We start from the raw sequence: 13,250 nt of genomic DNA on the forward strand, positions 1-13,250 counted from the left end.
TAGTTAAAGGCAGATCAAAATTGTTCCAAGACTACCTGATAGGCTGGCTGGTTCCAGTAAGAGATACGTCAACTCTGGTCAGCTTGAAGGTAGACAATTTCTTTTCTCTTTTATTGACTCTGTTGTTGTACAGTCGCAACTTGCAAACCTCGTGTCAAACAATCCCTCGTAGAGAGTAAAAAGGGGGAACATCAGAACCATAAAACAACTAGCTGACGGTGCGACCGTAAGAAAAACAAGTTCTTGTCCTCTGAAATGTTTTCTCGCTTCTTTATAGTCGCATAATCGTCCGGATCGGGGAAGTGAGGTCACGGTAACAATGGTGGCGTCTCTCTAACCTCCTCGTGCTAAAATAGGAACAGTCTGCGATCGCTCGTACTGACTAGGTGAAGCGCTCGACTTTCGTCTAGCCGGTCGGACCGCAGCTGCTGTCAACTGCTTCACAACACCCGACCTCTGACAGATCGGCCTAAATTCGGGGGGCTGACAAGATGACCATGCCCATGCAAAATGACGTTTAGAAAGATGCCCGGAAAGATTAGGAAACATAAAAATGGTGCCGCTTATTCCGTTCTCCAAGCCCCCGCTTAAGGCGGCATTTGAGCAACGACTGTTGCAGTTTCGCTCTGCTTGTACGTTGGCAGCCGAGGTATCGTGTTGGAAAGGACTTAAAAATGGATAAAAATCGATGGAGCATAGGTACAAGTCTGAGCTGTGCTTTGCAGCGTCGTCTTCAAAACGAGCGGACATGAATGAGCAGGTTACTATAATTCTACTTAGCTTGTCAACCCTTGCACAAGAAAGATCTTGTTACAAGGACTTCAGATCTCGCGTCCCAACTAGGATGACATTATTGGACGCCTAAGGAAATCCGTGTCTTAGTCATAGAAAATCTGTGAAATGCTATGTTACTATATGGTTTTTAAAATGTAAAAACAATTGTGTATACTTTCGTTTCGAGACTGTGTAAAAAGGTCTGCAGTTAAGGCACTTCTGGCAGGGGTATTGAAACCGCTTCTCAAATGTAAGAATATGATAAGACGGGGCAGGGGGCGAGGGGAGGAGACGACAAAAGAAGCGATTCGGAACTCTTCGTTGGCCATTCTGTAGCCACCCATGATGCAGTGGTAGACGGCTTCGTCCGTCGCTGTTGCAAGCACACACGCCCTGGAAGTACAGTTTTAAGATGGCGTGTCAATCCTTCAGCACCAAGCCGGCTCAAACCTAGTGCCTAGATACCAGTGAGATTCTAGGAATAATGTGAGGTATCCATTGAACAAATTCTCTTCGCCCACGCCAAAAACCTAGGGTTTTTTTTTTTTTTTTTTTTACAGTCTCGAAGCAAGACTGTGCACAACTGATTTGTGCTTCCAAAGGGGACATCACGCTTCAGCTCCATACACTATGTTTCACTTTGCGGTGATCGTAGATTGAAGGCTCTGGCATAAGACCTTTTTCGTTTATCCTGATCCCCAAACACGTTCACATATCCGGTGTGCGAGACAAAACAAAAGCAAGACATTAAAATCCGGAATAGGTAAGTAAAAAAAAAATATAGAGACAAAACAAGAATGAGTGACAGTCACAATTAAAACTTCAAAACTTCCCAGTGGAATGGCAAGAGCAAAATGTTTAAGTCCATACTGGAAGTTCTGAGAGTCAAGATGGTGATGCCCGTGTGGAGAAGGTCTATGGGCGATCTCGCCGCACAAGCGTACGAAGGGCGTAATCTCCTTCCCCGTTGCATTAAAGCTCGTCGCAGACGTTGAATGGAGTGCAATGCGGAGAGCAAGTTGTTTGCCTCTTGCACCGGAGTCGCGGCGATGTCGGAGCGATGCTGAGCTCTGATTGGCTTTGTTTGCCAGGACAGTGGGTAGACCTCAATGCTAGATGGCTTGAGGCCTACCCACTATTTCTTTCAATCAGCCAATGTTCTGACATCATCGCAACCTCTGTGCAAGAAACAGACAATCTTGTGCTCCACACTGAGCTGGCCCTGCTATGGAGCGAAGAAAGAAGTTTGGAAAACGGGCTCGGGCAAACTATCGGCACAGAATTGGGGCGTGGTTGCACCCGTTCCACTGTAGAAACTCACCGGTCCCGCCGTCGGAGCGCAACTGTCGACGGCGGTGTTGGTCCCGCATCGACCTCAGTCCTTCTTCTTGGTGGCGTCTGACTTGCCGTTCTTGGATGAGTCTGACTTGCCATCGCCGCCCCGTCCGGACATGAGCGCGCGTCCCAATGCGTCCCAGATCCCGCCAAGGAAGATGGCGCAGAAGAGGTTCTCGAAGGGCAGGAACGGGTCGTGGATGCCAAGCAGCATGGCGGACAGCTTGAAATAGAGCAGGAACACCACGATGCCCAGGTAGACGAGCGCGTGCGGTGCCGAGATGAACTCCGTCTTCTTGTCGAGGACAAAGATTACCGCAGCCACGATGCATGCTTTGGTAGGGCTGCGTACCGAAAGGGCGTGCGAGATTGAAAATGTCTTAAAAGGAGCATGAAACGATTTATTTTTTTTACTTTTGTTAAATACTACTTACAGTCACTTCCTAACGTTAATAACAGAATAAACTTGCCTTAGTTTTTCTTTCTACGCCAGTGGCAGTCGGCAAAAAAATTTGAGAAATATGAGCATCGTTGTCATGATTTGGAAAAAGAAAAGGAAGAAAGAGAAGGGAAGAAAAAGAAGAGCGGTATCGCGGGTGCGAAGGGATTCGAAGCTGGACCAAGAGCCACGACGGTTGGCTGCTCGAACGGTGCGCTGCCCGGCTCCGTCCCGGCGTCAGTGTGCTGCGCTACCCGGCTCCGTCCCGGCCCCAACGCGCTGAGAATCAACGAGCCTGGCTCTGTCCAGGCTGCAGGGAAGCTCAATTTCAACGTAACCGGCTTCAGCACAGTGACCAGCAGCGCAACCGGCTCCGTCCCGGGATCAAGGCACCCGTACCCGAGATAACCAGCCCCCTCCCGACATCGCCGCCCACTCTACTTCACCAACGATCAAGGGGGCGAACCATCAAGGCACCAGCGGCCCGGGCTACGACCCCAGGGGTGACTATACTGCCTACCGAACGTGCTTGGACGGTCGAATGGTTTCTTTTCTTTTGCCTTTCTAACGTTGCCTTTTTCTTTTTAATTTTACTTCCTGACTTGAATATATATATATTTGTTTTTCCTCACGCATTTGTCTCAGTCTCCCGATCCTTCCTCTCACCACCCCGGACGAACCTGACTCGCCAAATTGTCAGGTTCGTCTCGACGCTCATTAAATTGCGGGATGAGCTTATGTGGGCTCCCAAAGCTCCAGGAGCCTGGTGGTTCCTCACGCGCGCCTTCCACATCTTCTGAACTGTTACGTGTATTATCGCGCGCTGCTATTCGCAGTTGAAGCACCTCCCGCTCCTTGTCCAGTTTCGCGCACTCCGCCGCTAAAGTTCTGTCAGCAGCCTCCCGTTCTAACCTCGAGTGCTCGCGCTCCTCAGCCCTTTCTGCTCTTATCCGGACTTTCTCCTCATCCACCCACTTCCTCAAATCTGCCCCGGAATAGCCTAATTCTTTCGCTACCGCGATTAACTTGTCAGTTTCCATCGTTGAAATACCACCCAAATCTCCCTCACCCTTCTCACCCTCCGGAAAAAGATGTGACTATGATGTAATGGGCCAGCTATCCTGGCAGGCTCGCCAAATTGTCAGGTTCGTCCGGGGTGGTGAGAGGAAGGATCGGGAGACTGAGACAAATGCGTGAGGAAAAACAAATATATATATATTCAAGTCAGGAAGTAAAATTAAAAAGAAAAAGGCAACGTTAGAAAGGCAAAAGAAAAGAAACCATTCGACCGTCCAAGCACGTTCGGTAGGCAGTATAGTCACCCCTGGGGTCGTAGCCCGGGCCGCTGGTGCCTTGATGGTTCGCCCCCTTGATCGTTGGTGAAGTAGAGCGGGCGGCGATGTCGGGAGGGGGCTGGTTATCTCGGGTACGGGTGCCTTGATCCCGGGACGGAGCCGGTTGCGCTGCTGGTCACCGTGCTGAAGCCGGTTACGTTGAAATTGAGCTTCCCTGCAGCCTGGACAGAGCCAGGCTCGTTGATTCTCAGCGCGTTGGGGCCGGGACGGAGCCGGGTAGCGCAGCACACTGACGCCGGGACGGAGCCGGGCAGCGCACCGTTCGAGCAGCCAACCGTCGCGGCTCTTGGTCCAGCTTCGAATCCCTTCGCACCCGCGATACCGCTCTTCTTTTTCTTCCCTTCTCTTTCTTCCTTTTCTTTTTCCAAATCATGACAATCGTTCATCTCCTTAACTCTGAGCCAGAACAAGCGGCCATGTGGCTCGGTGCCTCCTATGCCGGCAACGTTAATCATAGCCACGCGCTGGGGTCGGCAAAGAAGAAAACACGTGCTGAGCTCCAGGCTTTGTTAGAGTACGACTATTCTCATCACTGCAGTGGCTGGACACTAGCCACTACCCGAGTGTCTGCCGTTTTCTAGGAGAAAATCATGAACGAGCGTCACTGGGCGTTGCACGACGTTAAGGTTATATATAAAGTATATAAAGTTCCAGCCCCAGTGGGGCTCGAACCTGGGTCAATGGGGAGGCAGTCGGATACTGTAGCCACCGAGCTGCGAAGCACAGCTGGTCTAGAAGGATCGCGCTCCTGGCAAAACGTGCCGGCGAGAGCAGTGCGATGTCGTACCATGTGACCGCTCGCCTCATTTACATCGTGGATGGTACAAAAGCTACATAAGACAGCGCCTCTGCGGCGCGCTCGTTCGCTGAATCTTGCCCCGGCTAACGTCTGTAGTGCACAATGAAAAAAAATGAAAGCCGTTTACAAATCCCTGTAACGCCGAATTGGAGCGCAGCTCTTGAGGAGGAGTAGGGAAGGGTACTGAGGGGGGTCACGTGATCTCGGGGGAGGGGGGGTCACGTGACCCCCCCCCCCCCCCCCCCGGTTACGCCGACGCCGCTCAGGCTGGAAACGGGCCCCTAAGAGCTGCGCTCTAAAACTAGCACAAACCACATGCAGTGTGTGGTTTATGCAAGCTGTACGCATTCCGTGCTCACTGGTCTTTGTCAACATATCCAAGCAAAAGGGGAATTTTAAATATTTTTATTCATTGTTCTCTTACTGTAGGCTCGAAATAATTCTGAAGGATGTTACAAGCAACCAGTGCTCGCACATCGCTCCAACGTTTACAGATCCATGGCCCAGCATGCGCGCGTTCGTCGCTTTGGAAAACGAGCGAGTCTGAGGGTCTAAGATCGCGCATAGATTCTGCCTCAAATACTGCAAGCCCGGTCTAGCTCGCGGCCAGATTGGATTTGCCAGTACCTACGGTTGCAGTGCAGACCCCCCCCCCCCCCCCCCTACCTCCTCACCCCAACCTGCTCAGAATGTCATATTCACCGTCGCTCGTGGCTTGCTCTTCAGTGAATCGTCTTGAAAACATGTGGTTTATTAATTAGGCTGGAGAGCCCAGTCCTCAAGGCCAAAACCTGTCCTTTTGCGTTTAGCTATGCGGCACTCGGCGCGGCTTTTACAAAAGCAAGCCGAACCCCCACGTTTTCAGCACATGGGGAGATGTCTTGCCTTGCATTCCGTGGAAGAATCAGTTGGGGAAAATGCAGAAAAAATTGCCGTTAAAATATCACTTGGAGCTAGGCTAGCGAAGTTGAAAAAATCAGGTGCGTTTGGTATTTGCCCCGGGAAGATAGTTATTGTTATTTTCCTTTTCCCTTGTCACGACTTTTCCCAACCACCCTATGATGTCCGCACGGCCCCTGGCACACGCTGCACACCATGGCATTGAGGGAATATTTACACGGACAAATGGACGCGAATGTAATAGTGCGCAAAAATGAAAGGGCCCAAAGGGAAGTTAAGAACTTGTTTTTCGGGCAGTTTCACAAACACTCTACTCAGGGCTGGAGTCTGGGCTTCATCACCACCGAGTGTTCATTGCGGGTGCGCCCCCAGCAAGGTTCGGAGGTAAGGGGTCGCAGAGGCAAAAGTAAGGCTTGCTGCCCTTTTCTTTCCAACTGATTCTTCCACGGAATGCAAGGCAAGACATCTCCCTTTTATATGTTTCGGTAGTTACTCTCAATTTTATTGTTAAATTGTTCTTGGTTGTTTTTTCACTTGTCAACAAACCAACAATCACACCGCTTGTTCAGAGAGGGAGGGGGGGGGAACGGTCTGGTTTGGGGGTAGCAACCCGTTTTGCACCTTCCTGCTGACACCCATGGCCTTGTACCAATGAGGGGACATGTTTGAGGGTCATGCAGAGCTACACCGGCCTAAAGAGCAAGGAAGATGAACTTACAAACTGGGCTGCATGATTTCCATCGCATTCGGTGTCCAGTAACCTCTGAGGAGTCTTTCGCATATCTTGAGGAATGCAGATCCATTGCCTTTGTGAAGACAGGAGGAGAAACCTTTTCAAACACCAGAACCTTGAATGTGCAAATTCTGGCCTTGCAGATGTTTAAAGCTCAATGACTTTGCAAGAACATGATTTCTGCAGCGTTATTAAGTGACATACAGGGTGTTCCTTTAAAGCTTTACAGATGTGTTTAAAAAAAAAGCCGTTTGTGCATGTGAGTTATGCAGCCAGGGGGTTATAGTATAAAGGGGCTAATCGTAATGATTGATCGACTAATGAAGTAAAATTTGTTAATTAACTTTTTAATTTGTGAAAATAGACATATGGTCCCAATTAGAAACTTGCTGAGCGTCATCGAAAACCACTAAATCAACTTGTTTTAGAAGGATATAACGCAGAGGCAACATTGCACGGCATTCCGTAAAAGCAGTTGTTTTATTTTTATTTGGACACATTTCTAGGGTTTTGTGTTTTATTGGAGCGCTTCTCTGCGCCCGTGGTTTTGCTCCCCCAGTGGCTGAGATGCGCAACACACGCACACCCTACCTCCCCCCATCCTACGAGGGAGGCGAGAGGGTGGCTTTGCGCCGCGATCACCGGGCAAAAGGATCGCAGGTACAAGGTTGTGCTCCGTTAAGAAACCAAACTAAGAAACGCGTCCAAAATTAGCGTTTTTTTCAGAACGTTGTAAAATGCTGCCTTCGTCTTATATCTTCCTAAAAAGAGTTGATTTGGTGGGTTTTGATGATGCTTAGCAAGTTTTTAATTGAAACCAAGTCTATTTTCACTAATTGGAAAGTTAATTAACAAATTATACCTAATTACCTAGCCGACTGATTGTCACGATTAGCCCCCTATACTCTATTCCCCTGGCCGTATAACTCACCAGCACAAACCGCGTAAGTGTAGCATTCATGGATTTGTTTAAACAAATCTGTAAAGCTTTAAAAAAACCTATAGTGGCATCATTTTAAGATTTTCAGCTTGAGCTGACTGACAGTCCGCCCAGCATAGTTCTTCCTTAAATAATCTTCGCAGCTAGTTGTGTCCTCCAAATCTTGTTGGACAACATTTCAGCAGAAGGATGTTAGTGCCTTAAAAATTGATGTCCGAATATAACTGGGTATTTACCGATTCATCTTGCCATCATATGAAACCGATTACATCTCCTGCACAAAAGATACAGTTCAGATGATAACTGCTGATATAATGCTTGATCACGTCTTATTGTTAGATACAAAACTTATTATTTTGTATTACACTGGTATCATAAAAACATTCTCCTTTTAGCTATCCCTAAGCCGTTTTATGACTTCTTGTCTTGGAAAGAGAGAGCCTGCAGTAATATGGTCTCGGCATAAAACTGCATATTTTGCTGGAGGTAGGATAGCTGCACAACAGAACCTCACCTTTGACGACTCCAATTACAACCATGATGAGGTACCCATTGGGATAGATCTTGGCAGCGTGAGTGACACCGTCGTGCACTTTTTTACACCGCGTGACTTCTTTCATGAGGGCAATGATCAGCTTGCAGGGGAAGAACTTGCAAATCTTGTACACCAGGTCAAATGGAGAGTAAAAGATGGCATACCTGCCGAAAGAAAGAAATGCACCGTTTAAAGAGATACATAGCAGGGCGAGCTTTTCCCAGAAAGTGCAACAATCCTTTCAGTTAGCAGAGCAAATTCTGGAGAGGAGGCAACAACCAATCATGGCAAGCAGAGAGCTTTGTGAGAAGAGCTTGTGCTATTGTTCTTAACCTGCTACGGACTATAGTTTTGGGTAGCACTGGCACTAATAGGTATTCAAATGTTTGTCTAGCTTCTATGGTACATATTGTGTATAGGCTCGTGATAATTCAAATTCGGATATTTTATATTTCTGGTTAATTCAAACAAATTTCAAAATCTTGGTTGCCCTGCTACGTTTTTAATGTAGTCATAAGCGGAAGCCGCTTAATTCGAACAACGTTTTCGTGCAGTTCATGCTTTTTTTTCTTGTGGCCCCGTTGAATGTGCTTCTTTCCGAGCACCGGTGCACTGCAGAAAGGCAACGTCCGCGAAGCTTGTTTCTGCGGGTGTTGCTGCTCTGCAGTGCATCGGTGCTCGGTGAGAAGTGCACTCAACGGGACCCACACAGGACACCATGACCTATGAAAACGGGCACTACACAGAAATTTTCAAAGCAACTTGCGCGGACACTGTGACGTGGCAGCATGGCATAGGTCCACATCACAGCGTCAGCGCAAGTTGCTATGAAAACTGCTGCGCGGTGCCCGTTTTCATCACTCATCTGTCCCCTGATTAATAGTTCAGATTAGACAACTTGGCCTGTTGAACAAACTTAATTTGGTTTTGAGTTGTCATGTGCTGTCTGCACAGTCCACGATAGACAACATTTTTGAGAGAAATAAATTTGTTATACACTTCACAAATGTTTCTTGTGTGGCACACCTGGTTATGATCAGTAGGGCTACCTAGAAAAAATCATCAAATATCTGCTTTGTAGTATGTGCAGCCATTCATATGGCAAATCATAATTTTATCTTGCATCACCCTTAGATGAATTTCTGATAATTCAAACAAATTTTGTGGCTTCCTGGAGTTTGAATTAATGAGAGTTATTTCTACTTCTCTGCAGAAGCAAGCAATTAATCTTAAGGTATTTTTGTGTTTTAACTATGTATGTATCCACAGCTTTTAATCTTTAAATGACTGTTCACCGAAGCATTCAGATTAGTGTAAACTATCATGTTACTTTAGGAAATGCACTTCACATACAACAATTCTATGCTGCTTTTTCTTAGTTATACAGAGTAAATAAGCTAAGCGTTTCTGGAAGCTCAGTCTCTACCTCAACATAGCATTAGTGGTCTGGACCAGGATGCCAAAGTATCAAAACTAACTGTTTTCACATTCAAAAATGACAAGCGATTTTCTGAAACTTGCAAAAGTGGGGCCTATTCTTGGTTGCTAATGCCATTCATCTCCATGCACTTGTGAGCTTCGTTGGCCACCATTTTTCCATCAAAAATTTCCGAAAATCGCTTATAACATTTTAATTGTGTAACGGCAAGCTCCAAGACTTTGGCACCTGGTTGGGAATGCTAGTGTTACATGTGGACGGAGACTGAACGCTCAGCAATGCATAGTCTACTTTTACAGTGAAAAAAAAAATACTATGCATTTTTTTTGGGGGGGGGGACACTTCGTGCATATTGGGCTTTGTTTCGCGTGTTTCTTCCTGTCGCGGTGTTTGGGGAGTTGCGTTTTGTGGGAGTGGGTCGTACCAGACTGCGGTAGCCAGCAGCAACTGCTGATTGTTTTTGAAGATCCCAAGTACCGGTTCCCCAAGCAAGAAAGAGGAGAGCATGCCGCCAGCGAAGATGGAGAACATGCTTGTGATCCAACATGACAGAGGATGCTTCCTTGAGAACAGTTGAGACCCTGGAAAAGAGTGCCACTTTAGTGTGATATAGGAGGTTGGAATCCACCAGACTAACAGTTGGTAGTTTGCAGAAACAACCAACTGTTAGTCTGAAGACTGTTTGCGATCATTGTAAGGTATCAATTTCAATTAACAGTAAAATTGTGTTTGGGCGCAATTTTCTATAGTTGGTGACAAGTGAAGAACCCAGTGCGTTCTTAAAAATTTCACATCTTTAGACGTGTTTATGCTTCTGATTGGCCGGAGCCGCACCAATAGCCGCCTGGGGAGAGCACGGTGTTAGCCAAGTAACTTTCCCAAGTCATCCTCCCGTGTTGCTTGCCTCTTTCCTATCCTCCTCACCGATTTCCCTTTCAAAAATGAACCACACGGGACCACTGAATGGTGCATGGTTGCATCTACGATCTGAGTGGCACCCAGTGGCACTAGGTTCTACCGTGCCCTGCCAGGTTCTACCGTGTTCATGATTGCAATGGAAATTATGTTTCTTTTAGACTCCGTTACCATTGTGCAAATGGATACCAGCGTTCTAACGACGTGCGTAAGTTCATTCAACTTGAGAAATGTGTTTTGCATCGAAATAAATTTAAATACTTACGAATTTTCACAGCAATTATTTTGTGGAGCGTTCACAGTCCCACAAGTTCACAATACAGTTCGGGGGGTTCTTGGTGTGAATCACAACCAACATTGAATTATGTAATTGAGTTTGACTAGGGTGTTTTATAAATACGTATTGTGATGAACTCAATTTTACTTGGCAGGGGCACACCCGGCACGACTGTTGAAGGCATCAGATTTGAAGCAAACGAAACTCCACTTCGATGAAGTGCACTCACTGTTGCAACAAAGGGCTGAAATCTATCGTCTGAGTAGTTCGATGGCTCTCGAAAATCTAAGAAAAGCGCCTTATAAGTTCATATTACTGCGAAGTTCGGGACGTAATCCAACAGGGTTGTGCCGGTGAACAAAACTCGCCGCGGAAGGTTTCTGCAACTGTTCACACCGCAAAGCCCCATCTTGGTCTCGGCAACACCACACACTCTCGTTAACTAAAACTGCTCGGCGGCCTGGCTTGTCATGGTCTATTGTCCGCCCATCAGGGTCTTGCACATCTCGCCGGTCTTGCCCTCACGCTGCTCTCGTTAAAGCTACCAGACGAAGCGAGCACAGTACTCTGGCGCGTACAGGTGACACATTACGCACCGCGCCCGCTCCTTGAGTTTTCTTCGTAAAACCTCTGGACGCACGACGGACCGCGGCTGTTGAGATGATTGCGGTCTGTCGTCTGCTCCACTTTGCCCTAGCATCGCCTGCCTCGACTTCGTTTTGCTCATGTAGAACCTACTGGATGGAAGTGAGCGCAACGCTACGGCCACGTCCCATACAACCAACCACCCCACTCGGATGTGACAGGGTCATGTGCACTCCACGTGGGTCCAAGTACAGTTTAAATTTTTTTATGGCTGAGCATCAAAAAAGTCACATAATGCCCTCCCCGTGAATATCCGCACGGACATCGGAGTGTCGCTGGCGCCATACTGTGGAAGCTTTTAGAAACTTTTGGGAGGATACCGTTTAAGCGAAATTCAAATATTAGCGGCGGAGACACGTAAGGAGAGACTCCCCGCCCTGACAATGTGATCGGAGCCCGACCAGCTCGACTTAGACCGCTGATTCCGGCGTCCTGGCACGAAAATGAGAAAGGAAGAAGATACCGAGGAATACAAGCAGGAAGCGAACGAGGCGAAAAGGAGACAGATTCAGCTATAATCAAATTATTTCTCAAAGTTTTCATTAAACCAATTGACAGTCCACAAAACCGGTCATTCCATATTGTAAGAACCGGTGCCGAGTGTGCTGGACATTAATCTCATGCATATTCCATTGTGTCCACACAAGTACGAGGGGTGTTTGCTTACTTGTTCATGCATTGCTACGACACGAGTCATATCTTCGTATGTCAAGTTGAATGCATTTTCCAATTATAACTGGCGCCACTTAGAAGGCTCAATCTAGGTCACTGCTGCTCAATATAGAACCAAAAAGATGTAGCGTCCAGCGAGTGCCCGCGTTCATTTCAGCACGTGTTTCCCCATTTTCATACCACAACCTCCTGAATGTGAAAATGGTATGTTGGTTGCCACGGCCGGCCCACGAAGCACAGATGCCTCGGTGATTCGCGGTCGTAACCCGGAACACTATGCAACGTAAGCAGATGAGAATCGCAAGCACACGGACGCATAGTTTACGAAGTATATGTGCAATGCATGCACGTACTGCATCAACAACCGCTAGAACAATAGCGTCACGCATGCATCTCTCGCGGCCGTTCATGCCTGACGGCTGTAAATATACGTCAACACTCTTTGCAAACTTGGAACGGTTACAGAGATCGAAGCATAACAAAAAAGGCAAAACTTTTTTTTTTTTTTTTTTAAACGAAGAGGACTTTAATCACAGAAAGCAAAAACGCGGCAGACACAGCTCGACCTTGCGGGGGAAATCCCACCCTGATCGTTTCTGTCGTTACCCGGTAAACAGGACAATAAACGACGGAATTACAATGAATAAACGCAGTAAAACAAAAAGACAAAAAAAAGAGGGGGGGGGGGGGGGGGGGGGGCCGAGCTACGCACTAAGTACACTGTACACCGGGTACCAGGCAAGTTATTCGATTGGGATTTGGAGCACAGAAAAAGAAGAAAAGAAAATCACCTAGAGAAGCTACGAAAGCGAAACGTTTTGTTCTTTTCTTTGCACGTCGTGTCGTTGTTTTTAGCTTGCGGCTCAAGGGTACGATCCGGAAGCGAGGCGCTCGGGCGCTCACACTTACCGGGCCCCAGGTCTTCGCGCAGGTACAGACACGTAATCACGCAGTGTGCGATGTCGAAGTATGGATACATCTTGAGCTTCGTCACTTGGTTCGCGACGTCGAGGAACATTTCGGGATCCATTTTTAAGTCCTTTCGTGCGCGGTGCTAGAGCCGCCGCCTGCTCCGTTCGGGAATCGTCCGGTAAAACGTAAATAGAACACGTTTCGTGGGGTCCCGAGCGCGGGTACTGCGCCTGCGCAGAAGATGGGGGAAAGATGATCAAGAAAAGCGGAGAACGAAGAGCAAGAAAGACGAGCCGCCGTGGCGTTTGGCGTGTTTCGAAAGTTTGGATCGTTTTGATGATGATGATGATGATGGTAATGATGATAATGAACGGCTTTTATCTTCACTTTATTATGAACTTCAGCGAACCTTACGACTGTGTTACGAGCTAACAAAGCTAATTAATGCTAATTCTATGTGGTATTCCTGTCACATGACCCCATGACGTGGCTGCCAGCTGTTAAAATTAAAGACTCTGACTAGATGGCGCAACTAGCCTTCCTATTACCCCAATTCAACTTCGTTTATTTATCCATCCATT

The 13,250-nt window shown here is 47.4% G+C and overlaps 1 protein-coding gene across 1 annotated transcript; it reads right to left on the minus strand.

Moving 5' to 3' along the window:
- Positions 1–78: 78 nt before the first annotated feature.
- LOC8051087 (trimeric intracellular cation channel type 1B.1) lies at positions 79–13,008 on the minus strand. The gene is made up of 6 exons (XM_002433535.4): positions 12,667–13,008; positions 9,673–9,829; positions 7,790–7,974; positions 6,321–6,408; positions 2,096–2,453; positions 79–1,167 (listed from the first exon to the last, which is right to left on the minus strand). Exons 1-5 carry the CDS (start codon positions 12,785–12,787, stop codon positions 2,150–2,152), a joined length of 855 nt encoding a protein of 284 aa, XP_002433580.1. The 5' UTR covers positions 12,788–13,008; the 3' UTR covers positions 79–1,167; positions 2,096–2,149.
- Positions 13,009–13,250: the final 242 nt, after the last annotated feature.

Source organism: Ixodes scapularis, unplaced genomic scaffold, assembly GCF_016920785.2.
Source record: "Ixodes scapularis isolate PalLabHiFi unplaced genomic scaffold, ASM1692078v2 PGA_scaffold12__126_contigs__length_90152505, whole genome shotgun sequence".
Lineage (NCBI taxonomy): Eukaryota > Metazoa > Arthropoda > Arachnida > Ixodida > Ixodidae > Ixodes > Ixodes scapularis.

What these genes read in the sequence shown, in the direction of transcription:
- LOC8051087 (XM_002433535.4), bottom strand. Translation starts at nt 12,787, where the DNA reads ATGGATCCCGAAATGTTCCTCGACGTCGCGAACCAAGTGACGAAGCTC. An exon ending in TGTAATTGGAGTCGTCAAAG is followed by an intron (nt 6,409 to 7,789) that starts GTGAGGTTCTGT and finishes GTCTTCACAAAG; the next exon opens with GCAATGGATCTGCATTCCTC. An exon ending in GAAATCATGCAGCCCAGTTT is followed by an intron (nt 2,454 to 6,320) that starts GTAAGTTCATCT and finishes TTCGGTACGCAG; the next exon opens with CCCTACCAAAGCATGCATCG.